At 38.0% G+C, this 24695-nt stretch overlaps 1 protein-coding gene across 1 annotated transcript in view; it reads left to right on the forward strand.

The window, feature by feature from the left end:
- DIAPH1 (diaphanous related formin 1) overlaps positions 1 to 24695 on the forward strand; it is a 158373-nt gene that overhangs the window by 62931 nt on the left and 70747 nt on the right. Inside the window, 8 exon segments of the mRNA XM_087930558.1 lie at positions 151 to 266; positions 1184 to 1248; positions 5886 to 6065; positions 9621 to 9819; positions 9822 to 10193; positions 10196 to 10365; positions 10367 to 10393; positions 11489 to 11606. Of these exon segments, the coding sequence (XP_087786684.1) occupies positions 151 to 266; positions 1184 to 1248; positions 5886 to 6065; positions 9621 to 9819; positions 9822 to 10193; positions 10196 to 10365; positions 10367 to 10393; positions 11489 to 11606 (1247 nt within the window).

The following is a 24695-nucleotide window of genomic DNA, read 5'->3' on the forward strand; positions in this document are numbered from 1 at the left end:
AGACAATCCCCGAAAATAAGCCCTAGTGCTTATTTAGGGGCCTAAAAGAAAATAAGACGGGGTCTTATTTTAGGGGAAACATGGTACATAACTTTTTGAGTATGAAGCTTCTGATTATCAGCACTAATTATTTTTCTGTTCTTGCCTTAGGCCTCAATATTTTAAACTAATTGATGAGTGCATTTCACAGATAGTTCTGTTCAGGAATGGCGCTGACCCAGACTTTAAGCGCAAACACTTTGACTTCAATGTTGAGGCCTTAATAGGTGAGTCTGATGCCACTGAGAGCTATATTTATTTTGCTAATTGTTCAGGAAAAATGTATTTTTCTATTTGCTACTGTTATATGAGCCGACAGAAAGTGAATATATTTGTATCATTTTTGCCCCATTGTAAACAATAAATCACTCAGCTTAAGTATATTTGTTGCAAAGCAGTTTTCTTTTAAGAATAAAGATTGCAGAATATTTCTTACAGTTTGCCTAAAGTACCTACAATCTATTGAAAGCATTGCCACAGTTGTACTTTTAGTTCATGGTGAAAACCTCCGTAGCACAGCATTTATTGCTCTTTCAGTTATACTGAGACACAAGATACTATCTATTTCTGGTCTGTTAAAAATACACGAGTGAAAGACAGATATGCATATATTCAGTTATGTCTGGTAAATCAAGAATGTAACAAATCAATGCATAATCTAGAAATTGAGTGAAGCTCTACAATAGAGCTGTGCTCCAAGCTATATTTGCCTCCTGAAAGGTTTGAGTGTGGTTTTCAAATATTTCAGTAGTAAATTATAATTTTTGGTTTGGTAATAGCTATAGCATTTACACCTGTAAATGTACAGTACAGTAGAAACATAGAAATGTGATGCAATTACAGTAGAAATGTGATGCAATTAATGGTTAAATAGATGGCCAGAAATTAACTGCATTCACTAAATTTAAATTAAAAATAAATAAAATATAATCCAGTTCAGTTTCCCCCCCAGCTCTATACAACTATACAACCTGAGGACACCACTCAAAGAATGAAGAAGCCTACTTCTCCCCCAAAAGTATGCACCTCTATTATGTATTGCACCTCTATTATGTATTGCACCTCTATTATGTAAAGTTGCTTAGTGCAGAAGGGAATTTTTCTCATAGTATTCTCACTTAGTTTTATTTATTTATTTTTGTAGATAACTTGATTGATCAAACTAAGGTGGCAAAAAGTGAAGCTAAAACCCTGGAATTGGAGAAGAAGGTTACAATCATATTTTTTTCTTTATCTTTCATTCTTCCTTTATTTTACTGGCTTTTTCCTTTCTCAGAACTGTTTAAATGATACAGTACTTTTTGTGTTTTTAAATATCTTCATTTAAAAAAAAAATCCTTAGTTTTTAAACAGTACAATTAAAAGACGAACAGTGGTAGATGCTGGCATTTCGCTTTGACTCATCAGTACCAAACTTACAATAGCATTGTTAAAATTGGAATAAATACATATATAGTATCTTGCAAGAATGTTAAATATGTACATAGTAAATATGTGTCAGGTTTCCAAGTGATGAAATCCATTTAAAAAGAAAAGTACAAAGTCCATCTTTCAAAAAAATTTCTTTTATTTAGGAAAGCTGGCAAAGTCCATGGTAATTCCGGATCTGACCCAACCCGAAATTACCCCACAATATTAGAAGTTAAAAACAACCCCCAAAAGTCACATTCTCCAATAGAAGTAATTCAACGTTGCTTGATGTCATAAATCCAGGGGCCCAAGCACTGAGAGCTTATTTCCAACGGGAAGGAAGATCACCTAACCAAAACACTCTCTTTATCTCCACTCCTCCCCTCTTAGGAATGTGTCAAGTCCGAAACCCTTTCCCCCCCATGACTGCCACAGAGAAAGTAAGAAAAAGAATATATACTAAGACAAATTAAAATGGCTACACTTATGTCAATTTCTGGCTTGACATGTGTACTTAATTGCTCTTCGGTAAGCTTGATCCCATTACAAATGGAAGCATTAGTATATGGCTTGGACTCCAAACTAAAACCAGAGAAGTTTGACTGAGTGCATGTCAAGGTGCAATTTAAGAATCTTTTTGATCAACTATCAGAATTTCATCCTAAAAGTACAAACTATTACAACCGTCTATAAATTAAGTTTGCCGACATCGTCTATGGGTTTTTCATCCCCAATTAATGATAAATGGGCACTCTCGAGAAAACATTTACAAGCATTGCATGAACTAAAATCAAAAGATATAGTCATATCTAAACCGGACAAAGGTTCTGTATTTCTCTATTGTGACAAAGAAGCATACAAACAGAAAATTTCTTGAATTTTGAATGACCTGACGGAGATCCGGGAAATTGATAATCCCGAAAGCATTAGCATGACAGAAGAAAGAATATGTCGACATTTATAGATGATGCTCTTGTTGATAATCATTGATGAAAAGACCTACAACAAGTTAAAAACTAATGATGCCACAACTCTATGGACTACCAAAAAAGCACAAGCCGGGAATGCTGGCTAGACCCATTTTAGCTATGTTTGGCTCTGTTTACCATCAAGCTGCATGCTGGACCCATGACATCCTGGTGCCTGTAAGAGAAGAAGCTAATCAAAACAACACTAAAGGATTTGTTTGAGCTTGCTAAAGAGTTGAATTCCATGAATGTGAAAAATGACATTATGTGCTTGGTGGACGTTCAGTATCTTTTTATGAATGTCCCACTTCATGAAACGGTTTATTATATGTGCAGTTTAGTGGAATCTAACTATATCAATTCCCATACCAGTAGATATCCTTAAACAGACAGTGCTACTTTGCACGGAAAATGTCTCTTTCCATTTTCTTGGTCAGTCTTATCAGTAAATTGGGTTGCAATCGGAAGCCCTTTAGGCCCAATTTTGGCGGATTTCTTCATGAATATGATTGAATCGTTGTCTGATCATATATCCAGATTATCGTATCGCTCACTATGTGGACCATACAGTGATCTTCTGTCCTTCAAGACATATTATTGATGGCTTTGTGCATCATCTAAACAGCTGTCACCCCAGTTTGAAGGTTACCATCGAATATGAAGTAGATGAACCTTTTCTGGACATATTAATTATCCAAAGGTCTGATGGTTCTATTAAAAGAATGGTATTCAGGAAGTTGACATGGTCTGGCCAGTATCTGAACTTTTCAAGTTTTACACCAATTAAGTATAAACATGTGCTGGTACGGAAACTGTTTATACGAGCACATTAAATATGCACTGAGGACTGCTTAAAGGAAGAATTAGAATTTCTAACCCAAACCCTTTGTTTAAATGGTTATTCAGCTCATTTCACTGATAGACACAGTAAAGTAAAAGACCAAAAGCCAGCAGTTCCAACCATCAGTAAAAAGAAAAATTTTATTGAGCTGCTGTTTAAGGGGTATCAATTAGCACGCCTGACAATTTGACGCTTAAATAACTTAATTAAAACAACATTTAGTACAGCTGAGCTACATGTACTACATCAAACCCGGAGGCTACCGCTACAGCGCCAAAGCCGATAGGTTGTATTTACCAATTTGTGTGTAATTGTGGAGACAATTACATCAGCAGAACTGATAGGTGTTTGGCTTTCAGAGTGAAGGAGCATTTTCCGAAATGGGTCCAGACAGCTCTGAGTAATCCAACAGCAACAGCAAATCGTGGCCATAAAATGCTTTATTTGGCCATTGTGAGACACATACTAGCTACAGGTCACCAAGTGAATCCAAACACTGTTCAGAGTTTTATTGCACCATAGGAACTCTCACATCCTGCAGTTTGCCAAGGCAGTTTTTATCAATTGATTGAAGCCTCTCTTGTGCGTGCAGAAACAGTATTTGTCAATCTGCGCCTTTTGTGGGCATAAGGTTCCTCATTGACTGGTTCTTAGCTCACATTATTTGTTTAATTAACTTAATTAACACTCTTGCAAGATCCTATATATTTTATTCTGATTTTAACCTTGTTGTAAAATTGGTACTGATAAGTCAATACGAAATGCCTGTATCTACCACTGTTCGTCTTTTAATTGTACTGTTTACATTATTAAAGAGGATTAATTGTTTTAAATTCCTTAGTTTTTATTCCATTTGTGATGCTGAGAGCTGTTTATTTCTGTTTAGTTCTTTTTTCTTGATGCCTATTTACTTTGGTACTCATGGCCTACTATTTATAAGTATGCAATGAGGAAAAGTATAAGTACGTAAGATGAGTATTCCCCTGGCTTTCTCCTAAAAGTTACAAAAATTAGGTCTATATTGATACTGGTTTCATGTTCAGCAGTACATTCTTTCTTTAAATTTTGCAGCAATAATAGCAATAACAGTTAGAGCAAGGGTCTTCAAACTTAGCAATTTAAGACTTGTGGATTTCAACTCCCAGAATTTCTGAGCTAACATGACTGGAGGAGGAACTCTGGAAGTTGAAGTCCACAAGTCTTAAAGCTGTCAAGTTTGAAGACCCCTGGTCTACTGCTTTTTAGATGGGGTGCCATCAGTCATTCCCAAAGTCATTCCCAAAATAGGAAGTCATTCCCAAAATAGGAAGTGGTATGCCAAAGTTTTCATTGAGCAGCATGCTATCATAAACTTCTCATTGTGGTGCATTTGAAAAGGAAAAAACTAAGCTTAAACACATTTCAGAAGTATTTCAGAAACTTATATGTATAATTCATGTATGAATCTTAAATATACGACATCCCATCTTAAATATACGACATTTCTTTTTGCTAGCAAACATTTAATATATAGACCAAATCCTACCAAATGTTAGTTGTATATTTAATGCCAGAAAAGATAGATGGCAACAACAATTCAGAGGGCCTTCATGAAGCATGTGGATTACTTACTTCTAATTCAGCGGTCCCCAGCCTTTGCAGCTTGGTGGCCCAGCATGTGTGTGTATGGGGGGAGATGGTTCCCTGTGAATGTCAGGTGTGCATGCATGAGCGTGCACAGCTACAATAGTGTGAGCACAAGCACCTGGCATTGGCACAAATGGAGCTTTGCGCGTGAGCGCCTGCCACCTGCACAAGTACAACTGTGTTTGTGGGGCTGTGGACACAGGCACAAGCACCCACCGCTCATGTGAGTGGGGCTGCGTGCATGACTGCAAGCACCTGCCGCTTGTGCAAGTGGAGCTGCGTTTGCATGTGCACTTGCCTGCCGCTTATGTGGCTGCAGTCCAGGGGTTGCAGACTACTGTCCTAATTGATAGAAGAGACAACATTCACATTGTTTCTCATTGATAAAATGGAAAACTACCATTAAATCTAGACTTTATAGAGCAGGAGTAATTGTTCACACATCATTCTGAATATGTTATCTTGTAAAAAATTGTATAAGGGATCAAGAAGAGATATTAATTTATTAAAGAAATGTAATTTTAGATGCATCAAGTAAAAAGAAAAAATAAATCTTACAATCAAGAGAGATTTGCAAAGGTTCTGATTCAGTCCTTGTCACTTCAAGTAAAAGGACTACATTTTTTACAAAGACAATTTAAAATTGGCTTATCTTTAAATTGTTCTCCAAAGTAAAATGTAAACACTAGAATATTTTTCTTCACCGCCTTTCTTAAAAGATTCCTGCATATTTCAGAATTTTATAATAATATTTTTGTTATTACATGTAGAACTTCCATTTAATCATTTCACAGTTCATTTTTGACCTGGATTATGACAAACTAATTAACACATACTCTACTGAAAAGTTTTCATATTTAGTAGTATTAAATTTTATCCTTTTGTCATCTAATCAGCACCGCCCATGTTGTACTTCCCAAGAATGAAAATGTTACCTTGCTTGAGGTTTAATCAGTATGGAGTATGTTGGCATGATTATTGTGCATAATTCTTTTTTTCAGCTGGAATCTGAGTTAACTGCACGTCATGAATTACAAGTTGAAATGAAGAAGAAGGAAAGTGATTTTGAGGAAAAAATTCAACATTTACTTCAGGAGAAAGAAACAGTGGTAGCTGAGAAACAGCGTATTACCTCAGAGAAGCAAAACTTACAAATTAATAGCTCTTTGTTGAGTGATGAGGTAATGATCAATGGTATAAATAAAGTGATTATGGTACATTAGAGAAATATGCCATTTTAGTGTTTAAGCCCTAAGTCCCAAGAATTATAAAATGGAAGAAGAAATATTGCTATTTTCTTGGAGAAAAAAAATGGGTAATGGGACAGGAGGTGAATTTAAAGCTGTTCTGTAAGATATTGAGATATTAATGGATGCATGTAAATGTTGTTATTCCACACTGTATGACATCCCTTTCATTATGATGTTCAAGAGAGGGAGTCAGGATAGTTGGTGGCATGATGTGAAATATTTGTTTTGTTCTTTGTTAATAAAATGAATTTGATATGAATTCTGGGATTGAAGCAGATCATTTACTTATTTATGGATTTATACCCCACCACATTCAATTGTGTCCTGATAGCTTATAACAAATATAACATTGCTAATTGAGAAATATGAGCGTCCTATAATAGAAATAGCACTTAGACTTATATACCACTTTATAGTGCTTTACAGCCCTCTCAAAGCAGTTTACAGAGTCAGCATATTGCCCCCAACAATTTGGGTCCTCATTTTACCCACCTCGGAAGGATGGAAGGCTGAGTCAACCTTGAGCCTGGTGGGATTCGATCTGCCAAATTGCAGTAGGAGTAGCTTGCAGTACTGCACTCTAACCACTGTGCCACCGAGGCTCCTGGGTCCCTGGTGTGGCCCAATGCATTGCAATTTGTCTGACAGCATCTCCTATAGGGCCAGTCTGACTGTGTGCAAGGCTTTTTTTCTTGCATAAATTCTATTGGCAACAATAATTTGGTCTCCTTATGACCTGCAGAATTATTTTTAGAAAATAAAATGATAGTTGTGCACAATAGCATGCTTTTTCTGGAAATTTGTGCATCCTTAAAAAATTGCAAAGTAAGCTGACATGGTAAGAGTTGAAGTAGTAGTAAAAAGCAATATTTCCAATTTCTATTTCCATCATGGCAGCTGTTTTGTGAAAATACCTATAATTTACTCTGAAAATCCTAATTGTATCTTTTAGCACAGAAACATTGAGAGTTCCACCTACTAACCATCTACAACTGGGTTAAGTTGAAATGCTAAATCAGATGTGCAATGTGTTACAATCTGATGTAATGCATATATGCAATATGTAAAACAGTGCTATGTAGATCCTTCAAAGCATGCTTTAGGACCATTAATAGAGTACTTTTTGAATCATATAATACCGTGTTTCTCCAACAATATGGCCTCCACCAATTGTAAGGCCCAGCATGTTTTATCGGCATAAAATCAAAGTAAGCCCCTCCCCCAAATTAAGGCCTATATTAAACATGAGAAATGGGGGTGGGGGATGGCGGGGGGGGGCTTGCCCTTAGGAAGTACTTTTGTTGCATACCCGGATATGGTGCTGCCTGCATTGACTTTGGCGTTGGTGGGGCACTTCATATCAGGAGACCTTCCTCCACCATTGCTTCCCCTTCTCCCCATGCTGCCGCGGCATTTAGAGCAATGCTGTGGCTTTTGGCGCAGCCACGCGCATCCAGCCAGGGCTCCTCCCTGCAACCAGAGCCTGGTGGAGACACTCAGCTTCAGGCGCTCCTGTCGCCGCCTTCCCTTCGCCTTCAAAGGCAAAGCCAATTCTTTTAAAAACAACGCCCTACTACCGGTATGACAAAGCCCCCCCTGCCTGAGAGGGCAGCCCAACCCCATGTGGGGAGGCGAATCTCCTGGGGCCACAGCACAGGATCGGCCCACCCCGGGAGAAGCACCCAGCTGCCATCCCTGCCTGGCACCGGGCAGAGCGTGAAGAGCTTTGTCTGGGGCACCCAGCGCAGCTGACAGGTAGGCTCTCCTGCCCGGTGGTGGAGCTCTCGCCAAGGCAGCGAGCGTCTCCCCGCCAGGCCCTCTGCTCATCCAGCCAGGGCCACGCCAAAGCCGTGCGGGCTGGGCAGAGCCAGGAAAGCCAGCCACGGGTGCGTGCCCGCCTGCCAAGCGAAAGAGCCGGGCTGACCCAAGCTTGGCTTCCTTCCCAAGTCCCTCCAGTGCGAACCTAAAGGGGCCACCAGGAGAGGCCGCCCAAGGCAGTGATAGCACCCACCCATCTGTGGACAGGGAGGCAAGGCGACGGCCTGCACCACGTCCTCCGAGCTGAGCCCTGCCGAGTCAGCGCCTCTGCCCGATGCCTATACCGTTGCAGTGTTTGGAGCTGCCGGTGCATTTGGAGATCACGGGGACGGGCTGGGCAAGGGGTGGAAAGGACGGACGGCTTCAGGCTCTTACCGCCGGATCCGCCGGCCAGGGAAGCAGCGCTGCCATCACCTTGCCTCCCTGTCCGTGGACGGGTGGGTGCTATCACTGTCTCGAGCAGCCTCTCCCAGTGGCCCCTTCGGGTTCGCCCTGGAGGGACTTGGGAAGCTCAGATTGGCCTGGCTCTTTTGCTTGGCAGGCGGGCGTGCACCCACGGCTTGCTTTTCTGGCTCTGCCCAGCCTGCATGGCTCTGGCGTGGCCCTGGTGGGATGAGTGGAGGGTCCGGCGGAGAGGCACTCGCTGCCTTGGCGAGAGTGCTGCCGGGCAGGAGGGCCCGCCTGCTAGCTGCGCTGGGCGCCCCAGGCGAAGCTCTTCATGCTCTGCCCGGTGCCAGGCAGGGATGGCTGGGAGCTTCTCCCGGGGTGGGCCAATACTGCGCTGTGGCCCCGGGAGATTCGCCTCCCCACATGGGGTTGGGCTACCCTCTTGGGCAGGGGAGGCTCTGTTGTACTAGTAGTAGGGCGTCGTTTTTAAAAGAATTGGCTTTACCTTCAAAGGCAAGGGGAAGGCGGCGACAGGAGCACCTGAAGCTGAGTGTCTCCGCCGGGCTCCGGTTGCAGGGAGGAGCCCTGGCTGGCCGCACATGGCTGCGCCAAACGCCACGGCATTGCTCTTAACGCTGTGACAGCACGGGAGAAGGGAAAGCAACAGTGACGGAAGATCTCCCGATACGAAGTGCCCCACCAACGCCGAGGTCAACATCCAAGCTGTTGCTGCCCGCCCACCCAAGGATGCAAGGGGGGAATTAAGTCACCCCCGAAAAGATGGCCTAGCCGTTTTTTCGGTCATCAAAAAAACAAAGGCCCGGCCTTATTTTGTGAGAAACATGGTAGGTTTATCTTTTTCTATTGTGAGCTGTACCCAGCTGTCTCTTCACACTTTGCTTGCACAGCCACTTTTGTTCTTTATTGTGCATGCGTGGTTCAGAAAAGGCAGGATCAGCTTCCAAAGTAGCTTTGTAAGCCTGGGAAAAAGTCCTGCTTTGACCATTCAGAAAGCTGTATTCCAAAAGATCTCTTGTGCAGGAATCACACAGCCCTAAATCAGAATAAGATTACCAATTCAGTGTGATCTGCCTATTCATGTATCTGTTGCATTAGACAAAGTCAGTAAGGTTACACAAAAAGAAATTTCAAAATCCCAAAGGAGTAAAGGAAATATCAACAGGGTAGTGAATGATGGCTTAGAAATGGGCAGTCTGTTTATTTTTGTGGTTTAGAATTATGAATTCTCCAGTCTGACTTGTTCTACTTCTTTCTCTAAAGATTGCTCTACTAACCAAAGAACTTGAAGATCTTAAGAAGAAAATGGAGCATGTCATTTCATCTACGGCTTTCCCATCACAGCTGCCATTACCTACTGGGACAGAAAGTCACCAAACCGCTTCATCCCTTTATTCACAAACTGTTTCCCCTCCTCCTGCTCTACCTGGGATGTCAGGGCCTCCCCCTCCTCCTCCTCCCCCCTGCCTGGGATGTCAGGGCCACCTCTTCCTTCCCCTGTGCCTGGGATGCTGGGATTGCCACCTCCCCCACCCCCTCCCCTACCTCCTCTACCTGGAATGCCTGGGTTGCCCCCTCCCCCCACCTCTACCTGGAGTGCCAGGGTTGCCCCTCCACCACCACCTCTGCCTGGTATGCCAGGGTTGCCCCCTCCCCCACCTCTGCCTGGAGTGCCAGGGTTGCCCCCTCCACCTCCACCTCTGCCTGGAGTGCCAGGGTTGCCCCCTCCACCACCACCTCTGCCTGGTATGCCAGGGTTGCCCCCTCCACCACCACCTCTGCCTGGTATGCCAGGGTTGCCCCCTCCACCACCACCTCTGCCCGGTATGCCAGGGTTGCCCCTCCACCACCACCACTGCCCGGTATGCCAGGGTTACCCCCTCCCCCACCACCTCTGCCTGGGATGTCAGGGCCACCCCTTCCACTTCAATTTGGGGTACCAACGCCGCCACCTCACCCAAATCTTCCATTTGGATTGCCTCCCAAGAAGGTTTACAAACCAGAAGTTTCAACTTAGGAGAACTAACTGGTCCAAGGTGACTTCTTGTAATTGATAATTAGATATATTTTACCCATTGTCAATGTTTCCTTTTCCTTTTTCAAGCTCCTTAGTCTACCAGTGCTTTTTCCTCTTAATTACTCTGTGTTCAAGATTTTGAATGCTGAAGACTAGAAAAGGTTGTTGCAGAACTAATTTTCATTTTGCAGAATTTAGTGAGATATAAAGTTAGATGTATTCTTGATACTTAATAAATGTGTCAATTTATCTCTATGAATAATCTTTTAAAATGGTGAAATATTTCTTTTGATATTTAAGTTACTGTTTTTAAGTTTTTAGAAATAATTATAGCAATAATTTAAAAAAGGATAAATTATAGAATGAAATTGTGCATAGATATGAATTTTAAACAGCACAATTATTGTGGTCTAAGCTTTCTAAGCTTTTAGATATTTTGTGAATATCCTTATCAGATGTCCTCAATTGGAAAATATAGTTGTACATACCCTAACTGTATATAATTTAGGGACAGAATATTTTAAGGCTTATCTGTTACTGAATGAAACCTTGCAGAAGTATTAAAATCATTAGTTAGAATATGGGATAATACCATTTTCTCCATTGGCTCTCTGTTTCAAATCTTTTGACAGCCAGCCTGTTTTTGAGATGCATTTCCTTGCATATTTGTCTCTGCTAATCAGAACTATTTTTGGTTTTCTGCTACTTAAAGAACTGGCATTAAGCATTTAATTACATTATTCTTTTTTTATTTGTGCCCCAGTTTTTTTATTTGTGCCCCACTTATCTCACCTTTTATGGGTAGAAAGGTAGCCGCCTCTTGCATTTCATGATGAAATGAAAAATGCATAATAAATGAATCCCATAATCCTATAAATAACGTTAGTCTGGAGATAATATTGCTGAACTACTCCACACTAATACTATTTACTTTCGATTAAATAGTTTTTGTTTCATAAAAGCATAATAAACAAACAAACAAATAAATAAATAACTTGTTTTCTAACAGACATAAAGTCTTTTTGCTTAATATACATACAGGACAATTAAATTGCAATAGGAATGTGCAGCGGTATTTATATGGATTATGTCATGTTATATATAACCTTTACAGATTACAGTACAGGAATTATCTGAAGGCTGTTTCTGGGTGAAAGCTAAGGAGGATCGTTATGAGAACGATGATCTTTTTGCCAAGCTAACACTTTGTTTCTCAACTGCACAGACCAAATGTAAGTAATGCAACAAAAAGTAAGGAATGTGAGATTGGCAGGTATATAATTTAACAAATAAATAAAGTAATAACTTCATTGATGTACACTAAAGACAGAAATGTGTTAAGAATGGTTTATGCTTTTGTGGGAAAAATAAATTGAGCTCGCAGCAGGGCCAGGGGCAGCTGAAAATTAGGAAGGTCACACTCGTCCAACAAATTTCCTTAGCCAAAATAGACTTTTAGGAATAGACTGTTGCTTTACACACACTTCTAAATGGTGCCCTCATGTGGCAGCAGGAAGGGACATCAGATCAAACTCATCACAATACTCACCCTATATGGCGCCCTGTCATCACCTGGTTGCAGCTTGAAGATGGTGAATTTTCTGATGCCAATTTCTGTAGAATCAAAACAGGACCCAAAGCAAAAAATCAAGCTCACTGTAGTGTTTATTAGATAATACTACTGGAGAGGATCTCCTTTAAAACAATAGTAAGAGACATACACCTGCAGACAAAAAGATGCATTCTTTTATACATGTCAGAATGGAGGGGGAAATGAACATGCCTATATGTTCATGAGTGTTAGTGTAATAGATCTCAGTTTACTTTCTGCTCTTCTGTTATCTACAGAGAACAGTCTTAGAAGAAATATTTCCATCTTGATATTCCGTGATTGGATAAAGATTAAAACTTAACCATGGGGCCACTGTGAGCTGCAAGGCCACATTTCTTATGTCTCAGTTTGTTTATTAAACACTCCCATTCCTCTGAAAGTGCATTTTGTAATCAACGAAGTTACCATTCCATATTAACATAAACCCATATCCATAAAATCCCTACAGTATATTTACATTTCTTGGATGTGTAGGTGTTCTTGATACAGATGTGCTTTTTGTCTATTGAGAAGTAAACTTGTCTGTTACTTTCAAATTACATGTTACATCATTTCCATTTGGTTCATCTTCAAAACCTCCTAGATGCACCTGGAAAACACATACATTATTTGCAAAGTAGATTGCCTTACTACGCAACCCTAAGTTCAGATTATTTTAAAATGTTAAAATTAATTCAGGGAATATTTGTGGCTCAGGGTTGACCTGTGGGATCTTTGGTGGTCTTTGAGCTTGGTTATTTTCTTGCAGGTGTTTTATTACCCAACTAGGTAACATCATCAGCATTATTAATACCTAGTCAGGTAATGAAATGTCTGCAAGAAAACAACCAAGCTCAAAGACCACAATTAATTTCAATCATACACACTATATATATTCTCTGTATAATATATATGGTTTCCCAAATTTATCATTGAGTAATATAAATATTTCATATGTATCTATTCATGTCTTATTTTGTTTATAACATCTGTTTTTTCAGTATTAGATATTTATAATATAAGCCAAGTAAACTGTGTGCACAATTATTAGGCGAGTGCCATATCATCATTTTAATGCATATTTTCCACTTCCAAGCTGTATAAACTCGAATGCTTAGTGGATATAAGCATACCTGGTGGTGTATATTTGTGTAATGAGGGAGGGTGTGGCCTAAGGAGATCAATACCCTATATCTAAGTGTGCATAATTATTAGGTTTATCTTTTCTTGAGGTCCATTTCAGCAAGGTGGAGTGGTATGGGCTGGTATTATTAAAGATGAGCTAGTTGGTATTTTTGCATTGAAAATGGACCCAAAATCAACTCCCAAACCAGCTGTCAGTGTTTAGAAGACACTTCAAGCAGTGGTACAGGAAAAAGTCTGCCTCTTTCAAGAAGACCATGATTTTTATGCAGGATAATGCTCCATTGCATGTATCGAAGTACTCCACTATGTTGCTAGCCTTAAAGATGACCTTAAAGATGAAATAATAAGGGATGTCAACTCATAAAACATTTTGTATACATGTTTTATGGTTGACAACAGAAAGAAGGGGTGGGGGAGTTTCAAAGAGCAGGAGAAATTTCCCAACAGGGAGAACAATTAACTAGTGTAATGGCTTATCTTCAGAAGTTGTGGGTTAGAGTTGACAAAATGATTGTTGCATCATTGTGACACAAGTCTTCTTTTTTTATACTTATGTTTTATGTTGTATGCACATACATAAACGACAACTTAAATTGCAGCTTTCCAATACACATTTTGCTATTCTGAAAGAAATGTTTCATAAATCTGACAAAAATATCAGATTCTGCAAATCCCTCTGAGAAACACCTAAGAATATGACAAATCATATTTAAAATGAGAACTTTAAATCATAGAATAAGGAGGGATTTTCAGGTTTGTTGGGTAATTTATTGGATTACTGGTTTGAAAGTAGCAAAAGAATAGTCATAAAATCCATGGCCAAATTCCCCAAGGGTTACTAACAATCAAAAAGATATAGAGAAAAATAAATGTATTTAAATACATTTTATTTATTTCTTTATCAATCTCTATGCAACCTTGGTCATTAAGTAATTTTTTGGCAATTGTTGTTAAGGTCATTCTTAAAAATTCTAGACAAGATTCCAAAAGCAAAGCAAGGACAAAGATCCAAGTTTAGATAGCAAAGGATTTATACACCAAGGCGAGTATCCAGGCAGTCACAAATAAAGGATAACTCATATCACAAACTACAAATATTACTCTATTAATATCTACTTTATAAAGCAGATATCTTGCAGGCATATAGGGCATTAACTCAACCGGTACAAATCTAGTCAAATATAGTTGCAAGGTTGCCCAAGCATTCTGGATTGTTTTGAGGAAAAAAAAAATTCTTAATGATCTTTTCCTTGACATGCAAGCACTTTGGTGCCTTCCTGTTTCTGCTATTTAGCTTGTGGTATTGATTCACAATGGGCTTAGGGCTTTGGATAGGGATTTTTTTTTTCCATTTATTAGGTTTATGTCCCATCTTTCTTCAAGTGCTCAGAGCAGCTTCCATTATGATCTCTCTTCATTTTATCCTCACAACCACAACTGTAAGTAGAGTAGAGTAGAGTAGAGTAGAGTAGAGTAGAATAGAATAGAATAGAATAGAATAGAATAGAATAGAATAGAACAGAACAGAACAGAACAGAACAGAACAGAACAGAAGTCAATCTCATTTCCCTAGAGTAGAAGCTAGCTCAATTGTAGGAGAAGATGTGATGGAACAGTTTGACCTTTTAAGAGTTGGTATCAGATAAAGCTGGGTTACTCTAAATCCATGCAGGAAATTGACTGCCTGGCATCCCTGATAGCCATTTTTCACTATAAATAACTATCTTCCTCTAATACATTCTGTGAAAAAATGATCTCTTGATAATTTTTGATTAGTTTCTTGAGCAAACTAATGGAAGATAAGTAAATCAATTCCTTTTGGAGCCAAAAAGGATATAAATTTAAAATTTATTGGTGCACTAGGGACAAGTCATAGAAAGATATATAAAATCATCCATCTATTTAAAGCATACTAAATGAGATAGCTCTATACAATTGATTAAAATGATTAAATTATGCAAATAGTAAATTATTCAATGGTATGTATTGGCAGTGTAGATATCAGTAGCTTTTGGGATCAACCACTAATAGTAAAGGAATCAGCAGTCAAAAAATATACTGCAGATTAGCACTTGACAGAGGACTGGAGCCATCAAAAAGGCACTAGTGAATGACTTCCATTGACAACCTTTTTCATTCTCAACTGCTCTCTTTGGACTATCAGAAAATTTTCCTAGTATTTCATCTCTAAATTCTTTGTCTTAACCTTTTAAAATTAAACTGAGTCTCCATGTATTTTCATTCTTCTCTTTGAAATACAGAAACAAGGTTGCTGTACTTCATAGCTATTTTCAGATATTCAAATGTTAATTTTACTGCAATTTTTCTTCAAGCTGAACCTAGCCAATACCTTTGCCTATGTTCATACAATTTGGTCCTCAGTTCCTTCTTGCTTTGTATCAAGCTGAGTTTTAATCAATGCTTTACTACCTCGGCAGTATCTGTTCTGTAAAACATGCAAAATATTTGTAAATAATAACTTCTATTCATATAAAACAAACCAGCATATACTAGCTGCTCATAATATCACCTTCTGCATATGTTTTCTTAATGTAGTTGTATATTTGTGTTGTGTATGTACTAATTTATGTTTGGGAAATTAAGGCCCTAATTTTTCATGTAGAAAATAACTTGAAAGATTATATGAATATGAATATTACAAAAATATGTTCTGCAAGTTTCATATATTCCAAACAAATTCCATAAAACCTAACTAGCTTAATTAAAATTAGAATTCAGACAGTTTAGACCAGAGCATCTCAAACCTTGAGTAAATTATCCAAAATTGGGTGAAAGTGTTTTTTCTTTGGGTAACAACACACAAACCAGTCAAAACAGGGACATTTAAATAAAGATATTTTGATAAACTATAAAAAGAACATTCCAATAAGCAGTTTTGGATAATGAGAGAAAAGATTTAGGAAGCACTAGTTTAGACTTAAGTCTGATTTTCTTCAGTTATCTGCTTTTCTATTTTTTTTTATTCTGTTGCTTTCTAAAATCCGCACTTTGCTTTCTAATTATCTCTTCATCCTAGAACCCTCTGAAACTCATTTGCTGATATTTTTCCTGTCTGATCTTTCTTTACACATTGTCTTAGGGTGCCCACTTTTAGTTTTACTTGCTTATGATTGAACAGTTTTGTTTCTGTTATGATTTAAAATCAGTCACTTGTCCTTTCAACCTCTCCCTTTTATTTTCTCATAAGAAGGAAGAAGTTAATCATTACACATAGTCCTCGATTTACGATTTACAATCACAATGGAGCCCAAAATTTATGTTGCTAAGCAAGACATTTGTTAAATGAGTTTTGCCCCATTTTACAATTTTTCTTGTCACATTTGTTAAATGAATCACTGCAGTTGTTAAATTAGTAACGTCATTGTTAAGTGAATCTGGTTTCCTCATTGACTTGGCTTGTCAGAAAGAGGATCACATGATCCCGGGGCACTTCAGCCATCATAAATATGAGTCAGTTGCCAAGTGTCTGAATTTTGATCATGTGTCCATGGGGATATTGCAATGGTTGCAAGTATGAAAAACAGTCATAAGTCACTTTTTCAGTGCCATTGTAACTTTGAACGGTCATTAAATGAATTGTTGTAAGTCGAGGACTACCTGTATGTAATTCTGGCGATGAAGATGATGATAAGCATAATGTAAATATTTCCTTTTTGCATACCATGGAATATTATGTTTATAATTGTGCTAAAAGTTTGCGCAAGCTTCCAAAATACAGTTAATGAAATTTCTATCATTCCTAATCTTTCAAAAATGTGCTTTGGATGCCATCTGCTGGCAGGAAAATAATGTTTGTTTCCCTTCATTCTTTTAAAGACTTTCTTCCACTTAGTCTTTCTCTATGGCTTTGCAAAATAGATGAAAAAGATAGGAAGCTACTTTTAGATATGTATTGTTTTAGAAAAGACAGAAATAATATGCCTGCCTATATCCTTTTGAAAGGTTTTTTAGATACTGAAACAAGAAAAGTAGCATGCCGCCACAAACAAGAATAATTACTGTTTTGCTGCCCTGGGAAAATGTTTTAGTTTCCATTAATTTTACTACAGTATTAAAACATTTCAGACTTTTGGTCAAATTTATATTATATTTCTTCTATCATTTTCATACCATACCATAAATATTTCTGGTCAGTTCCCTAAATGGTCTCTAAAAATGTAAATTAGAAAAAATAGCTTTTGTAATATGTACAACACTAGTTTGAAAGGTTTTTTCTTGTAACAAAATAGGTGAAACCAGAGGTGAAATTCAGTTCTATTAAAAAAAGTTTGTTTTGTTTGAAGTCTGTTTGAAGAGGGTTTCACTTCTGTGGTCTCCATTTGATGCAACTATCCAGACTCCCAAAAAGGAGCTATAACTGGACAGGTTAGCATGATAGCATTTCTCTCATACTGTTTATCAGTATGAATTTACAATTTTTCATGGCTTAGGATTGGATTATCTGAGGGAATGTCTTTTTCCAAGAGTTCCTAACCTGTCCGATTAGATCCAACAGATTGGACATACTACAGATTGCGTAAGCCAAAGAGTGCCGATTGGCAGAACTAGAAGATGGGCTTTTTCTGTTGTAGCCCCTGCCTTATATCCTCCTCTCAGAGATTAGAATCACCTCAACCCTATTAGCTTTTTACAAAGCTTAAAAACTTGGCTATGTACCCTGATCTGTGGCTTGGAATGTGTGAAGGGCCACATTTCTTGGCTTTACTATTAGCTGATTAATCATTGACTGCTGTTTGTTCTTATATTTACTTATTTTGTGGATGGTTTTATTGTTTTAATATTTTTAATTGTTTTAAAATCTTGGACTTGTAAACCACCCAGAGAAACTTGGTTGAGTTGGGCAGATATAGAAATTGAATAAATAAAATGAATTAGGTTTCTTTATATATTATGCCTCCATGTGCTCCATCTGAAGAAGGGGCAGATACAATAAAATGGATAATACTAAAGTATAGGACTGAGTATCATTTAAAGTTGTCTTCAAAATATAACAGCATGCATATTATGATCTACTTTGTAAGTAGGAAGGACATATGCCACCACAGTGCAATCCATGACTATTAAAGAATTACTGTAATTCTATGTAAAAAGGCCAAATACTTTGTAAGATGTAGGTTGTTATGAAATATAATTTTAAAAAATTATTTGTTCTCTTACTATAAAACTTAAGGACCCAATTCATTCCCATTTTGAATGGGATTAGTAGAAATATTTATTTCACAGTTCCATAGTGCCCATCTCCCTCAGATATAATATAACTTGTTCAATGGGATAAAGCTATGGTGAATTTCAAGATAAGGCTAAGGAAGGATGCCTAATATTTCAGTGAGTATGTGAGTAAATAAGTTAATTCTCTCATAGGCCAAATTACTGTACATTATTTGGCTATTCTAATTAAAATTGGAAGCCAAAGAATCTTGTAGATAGTATTTATCCCAACAGTTTGCCTCACTTTGACAAGTATTTTCCTGTATATGTGGAAACGTAAATGTTTTCATAGTAACTTCTTTATGAAGGAAATATCACCGAAAGTGAGTATGCAAAGATTGGATAAAACGTTTGAAAAAAGGTATTTTCCAATTTGCTTTAATATAGGTGAAATACCTCTTTTCAAATCATTAAAATAGCCATATTCTTTGTAAGGCTCATGCAGCTGCTGCAGTTGGTTGGGCATATGTGTACAATATAGCCACTTTGTTTTATTTCTGTTGTTGGTTCAGCACATGCGGACATAGGTAGTTTGAAACAGCTTTCTTGCAAGCTAGCAAAGATACAGCTGCTTTTATATTATGGGAAGAGGAACTTTGTTTGCACCTTTTACAGATGTTTTGCACAGCCTCATTTCAAATTGTCAAGAAAGAAGATGCAAATGAAATTGTTCCAGTGCCATTGTATTTTTTAAAAACATAAAATGTGAGACATTGAAATACAGAATTGCAGCAGAGACCCATATATTCATAATTAATTTCACTCCCCTATTTTCTTTCTAAAGACATTTTATTGGCAATTGGGTCAAAAAGAGCATACAAATGTCGATATAATTTGGTTTATGCTATAATAAATGATTGACTCATTTGCCATTATCAGCTGCATTGAAACAGGAGTGACAAATCTGTCAACAGCTATAACATTAGTTCATACAATTCATTTAAACTGTTCACTTAAGGAATTGGTTTAATAAGTGAAATTTGATTAATTTTGTTTGCAGAGTATAAATATCTTGTGTGAATCAACGTATTTCTGTAATTGAAAGTTTGAGTATATTGCATATTCTACACTTGTCCATCTGTGAATAAACAAGGCTATCAATTGTTGATAATTGGACTGTAATTAGCATCTAAGTTGTTTTTGAAATACAGCTTTAAAATGCTCAAAAATACTCCTTATAAACTCTTCCAGATAGGCTATTATTTGTTTCCTAGTTCTGTGGCTCTCTTGCACTGATAAGGCATAATTTAAATCTATCTTTTCTTAAATTTCTTGCAGTGTGTTTTTCATCCACCAGATGTGCGCAGTTGAGTAATTTTGGCTCCGTTTCAGGGTTGTGATGTCAGAGCCACTGGATTGGAAGATGAGATCTCCTGACATTGTGTCATCAGGGTGGTGGCCATTTCCTCCCCTCCTTCCTCCCCCCCTTCTCCTGCCCCCTCCCTTTTCGCTGGCCTCATTTCTCTGGAACAAAGAAAACAAAGGGGGGTGTTCCTTTTCCTCTATTTGATTTTGCTTGGCTGCCAGAGCTTTTTGTTATTCCCATCTGTTTCTTTCTTTTTATAGTACATCTCCTGTACCAGGAAGCTTTAACAGCATCCAGACTGTATTTTAGAGGGTAAAGTGTAATGAAAGAGATTTATCAGCTTTATCTAGGGTGGTAGTAACAGAGAGTAAGGAGAGAGATCTAATCAGAACTTATAACACTTATGTAGATTTTCCATCTGGTACCACTTTTCCATATTCCATTATGGAATATATCACATTGAATTTTTATTCAAAGGGAAGTTTGCTTTTTAGCCTTCTATATAGTCGTGTTTTACTTAAACCCTGCATATCTATATAATGGTTTAGATTTATGACATTCTCAAGTTCACACTGCAAAATAAAATATGTAATTTTGCAATTTTCCTGGGTAATTCATGCAGGCTACGTTGGGAAAATAAATTTAAATTTACTTTTGCAAATCCTAAATCTTCAGTAGAGCCATTTAATGCTGTCATATTGCTCTTAAAAGTCTAAGCATTTTCAACTTGACCTACAGTTCTTAGCAAGAGTTTCCACGAGCTCATATCACTTTCCAATACTGCTCTTGAAATATGACTATAGGAAAGCCAAAATTTTGAAGAATTTGTGGTAAAAAAATAGAATAGATATAAATCTGAGAGAGTGAGTGAGTAATTTTACAGATTTCTCATTTGCTAGCAGGCTTTCTTATTTCTATTGCAATGCATGCTTCTCAATCCTAAAGCATCTCAATGCCAAACCAGTTTTTTTTTAAGCACCAGATGGTGCTGTTGCCTTATTTTACTATTCTCTATCTTCCTTTGCCGCATTCAGCCATTTTAGGGAGGATGTTTGGCTTCTCTTTAGACTCCATTTTGTATTGATGGCGCAGAAAAAAATAAAATTGAACAAGGGAGGAGTCTGCAGGAAGAATGAGCCATGCTGAGTCAAAGGCTGCTTTTATTTGATGGCTCTGCTTCCTGCTTTTTTCATGTTCACTCAGCAGACACAGGCCAGCAAGCAAGCTTTATTTCATGAAAAGCAGTGTTTGTGATCAGTAGCAGTTAAAAATTACACTTAGCCATACTAAACTATTTTTTCTATCTATTCAAGTCAATGCTGACAAATCAAGTAATGGTTGGTTTTCTTTTCATTCATATCTTTCAGGAAAATGCTAACATGTCAGATTAAATCTGATTAAATACAGGTGAAACTCAAAAAATTAGAATATCGTGCAAAAGTTCATTTATTTCAGTAATGCAACTTAAAAGGTGAAACTAATATATGAGATAGACTCATTACATGCAAAGCAAGATAGTTCAAGCCATGATTTGTCATAATTGTGATGATGATGGTTTACAGCTCATGAAAACCCCAAATCCACAATTTCAGAAAATTAGAATATTACATGCAATCAATAAAACAAGGATTGTACATAGAACAATATCAGACCTCTGAAAAGTATAAGCATGCATATGTACTCGATACTTGGTTTGGGCCCCTTTTGCAGCAATTACTGCCTAAATGCAGCGTGGCATGGAAGCTTGTGGCACTGCTGAGGTGTTATGGAAGACCAGGATGCTTCAATAGCGGCCTTCAGCTCTTCTGCATTGTTCGGTCTCATCTTTCTCTTGACAGTGCCCCATAGATTCTCTATGGGGTTCAAGTCAGGGGAGTTTGCTGGCCAATCAAGCACAGTAATCCCACGGTCATTGAACCAGGTTTTGGTGCTTTTGGCAGTGTGGGCAGGTGCCAAGTCCTGCTGGAAAATGAAGTCAGCATCCCCATAAAGCTCATCTGCGGAAGGAAGCATGAAGTGCTCCAAAATCTCCTGGTAGACTGCTGCGTTGACCTTGGACTTAATGAAGCACAGTGGACCAACACCAGCAGATGACATGGCTCCCCAAATCAACACAGACTGTGGAAACTTCACACTCGACTTCAAGCATCTTGCAGCGTGTGCCTCTCCATTCTTCCTCCAGACTCTGGGTCCTTGGTTTCCAAATGAGATGCAAAAGTTGCTCTCATCAGAAGAGGACTTTGGACCTCTGAGCAACAGACCACTTCTGTTTTTCTTTAGTCCAGGTAGGATGCTTCTGATGTTGTTTGTTGTTCAGGAGTGGCTTGACAAGAGGAATACAACATTTGAAGCCCATGTCCAGGATCCGTCTGTGTGTGGTGGCTCTTGATGCACTGACTCCAGCCTCAGTCCAGTCCTTGTGAAAGTCCTCAACACTTTTGAATGGCCTTTTCCTGACAATCCTCTCCAGGCTGCGGTCATCCCTGCTGCTTGTGCACCTTCTTCTTCCACACTTTTCCCTTCCACATAACTTTCTATTAATGTGCTTTGATACAGCACTTTGGGAACATCCAACTTTGTTTGCAATTACCTTTTTTTCCCCCAAATTTTTTTATTGATTTTTAAAAAACAAACAAAACACAAAACATGAAAAACATAAAACATCTTTTCTGAAAGCAGCTTGATCTTGGGTTACATCTCTTCGTACAGACACAAATTCAAATTCATGTTCATTTTATATACCATTCCATATCTTATTACCATTCTACAATTTCTATATAGCTTCTCCCCTCTTTTAACTCTCTTAATTCTATTTTATTTATTTCATCTCAATTTAAATCATTATACTTATATCCTTTGTCTGTCCTGTTTCAGCTGTCTATTATCTTTTCTCATTAAAACAAAATTTCTCCTGTAATCACTGATTGGAGTATGACGCCTATATATCATTCCCCTAAATTTATAACACTTAGTATAATACATAACTTTCATTCAGACTCTGCTTAGTACATTCTAAAGCTACGCACTATATTTTAAGAAAAGAAGAAATTTTAAATATATAATATAATTAAAACAACAATCCATACCAGTTCAACTCTATCGTTAAAATTAATATTCATTTAAATCTTAAACATTTTACACATTACTTTTCAAATAAGTATCATGCTTCTATGGGAACACTTATAAATTTTGCGTAGTTGCTTCCCTCCCATTTCACTTATATTTTGAAACATTGTATAATTAAAATGTTCCCATTCCTTCCTCATTCAATTCTCTCATTTATTTCATTTCATTTATTTTGTTCAAAAAAATTTCACTGAATTACACTGAGTATTTTATCCCATTTTATAATCATATGTTGTTGCAATTTTCTAACATTATTTCTAATACAAGTATAACAATACAATCTTATGTACCTTTGTAGAATCTCTTTTTCAGTTATATTTTTACCCATTATCTCTGAATAAGTCCTGTTTCTTTACATCTTGTTCCAAACCTTTGTAGCTTCTCTTCCCTTCCTTTCTCCCTTGCTTCTTCACTCTGCCCTTTTTACCCCTTTGTCTCTCCACCTCCATTTCCCTCTTCTGTGTTCCTCTTTTCTGTTGCTTTCTAACATTATATCCACTTTTCACCTTATTTTTCCCTTTTTGGGTTGTTTTTTTTAGGTCTTAAATTCTCCATTCTCTTTCCCCCCTTTCCCCTTTCTTCCCCAGATAAAGTTACTTGTTCATTAAAGATGGCTTCTTCTTTGTCCCAATCTTCTTGTTGCGCAGTCTTTTCTTGTATTTTCTCATAGGTACAGATCGCCATTTCTAAGAAATGAAAAACGGAGCCAAAAGAGCCCTTCCCTTCTTGTTCCTCTTTATATTTTTTAAATTCCATTTTCAGTTCATGCACAAGTTATGCCATTGTAAAAAAATTTTTAAACAACCACCCAAGTGTTTTTAATCATTCTAATATAATTTCCAAGAGTCCCAAAGTCACCAAACAATCAAAATACACACAAGCTGTTTCATTTAACACTTTCTTCTTTTTTCACTTTCTCTTCCTGGGGTTACTGTTTAGTTGCTAAGTTCCAGTTAAAATGTATCTTTTAGAAGTCTTGTTAGGATTTAATCAAATTCTTTTAAATTCCAGGCAGTCTCCTCCTTCCGAATCCTGCTCTTATTCTTTTCCTCTCCCTTCCCACTTACAGCAAAAAAAAAAAAAGGGGGGGTTAGTGTTCAGAAATCCTTATTATCCCCTTGACATTTAATTATCCAGTTTAATTACCTGCTGGTGCCAAAGCGGGTTTTTCCGATTTCTCATTCATCTGCTGTCAATGTAAGGAAGGAGAGTGGAAAAAAAAAACTTTCCCTTTTCACTTTCATTCGCTGCTTCTGAATCTTCTTTGGGAGCGATGTATCTTTTTTGAAATTTAAATTCCAGGATACCTTAGGTGTTGCTTCTTATCCCGGTCAACCAAAACTTTCACTTCTTAACTTCCTCCTGCACTTTCTTTTCCGGCTGAGCGCTTCTTTGAGACAGCCATTTCTGACCACTGCTCTTACCGCCTTCGGAAAAGGGAGTTTAGCCAGCTGAGGAGGAGAGGTGTGGCTCCCCTCAAACCTGCTGGGTCTCCCCTGTCTTCACCACCTCTACGGGGTGGCTTAGCCCCGAAGCCAGCTGGCTCGGGGCACTCCAGCGGTGAGCCCAGGCAGAAACCGCGCACGATCGCGGATTCCTGCCTGCCACCGAAGCCCTGCAAACCGGAACTCCTGCAATTACCTTTTGAGGCTTTCCCTCCTTATGGAGGGTGTCAATGATGGTTTTTTGCACAACTGTCTGGTCAGCAGTCTTTCCCATGATTGTGATTCCTACTGAACCGGACTGAGAGACCAGGAACCCTTTGCAGATGTTATGGCTTAATTAGCTGATTAGAGTGAGACACTTTGAGCCTAGAATATTGAACCTGTTCACAATATTCTAATTTTCTGAGCTATAAGCCATAATCATCTCAATTATGACACATCACGGCTTGAACTATCTTGCTTTGGATATAATGAGTCT

The sequence above is a fragment of the Pseudonaja textilis genome, chromosome 3 (assembly GCF_049901715.1).
Source record: "Pseudonaja textilis isolate UNSWEBS1 chromosome 3, rPseTex1.2, whole genome shotgun sequence".
NCBI classification, from domain to species: Eukaryota; Metazoa; Chordata; class Lepidosauria; order Squamata; family Elapidae; genus Pseudonaja; species Pseudonaja textilis.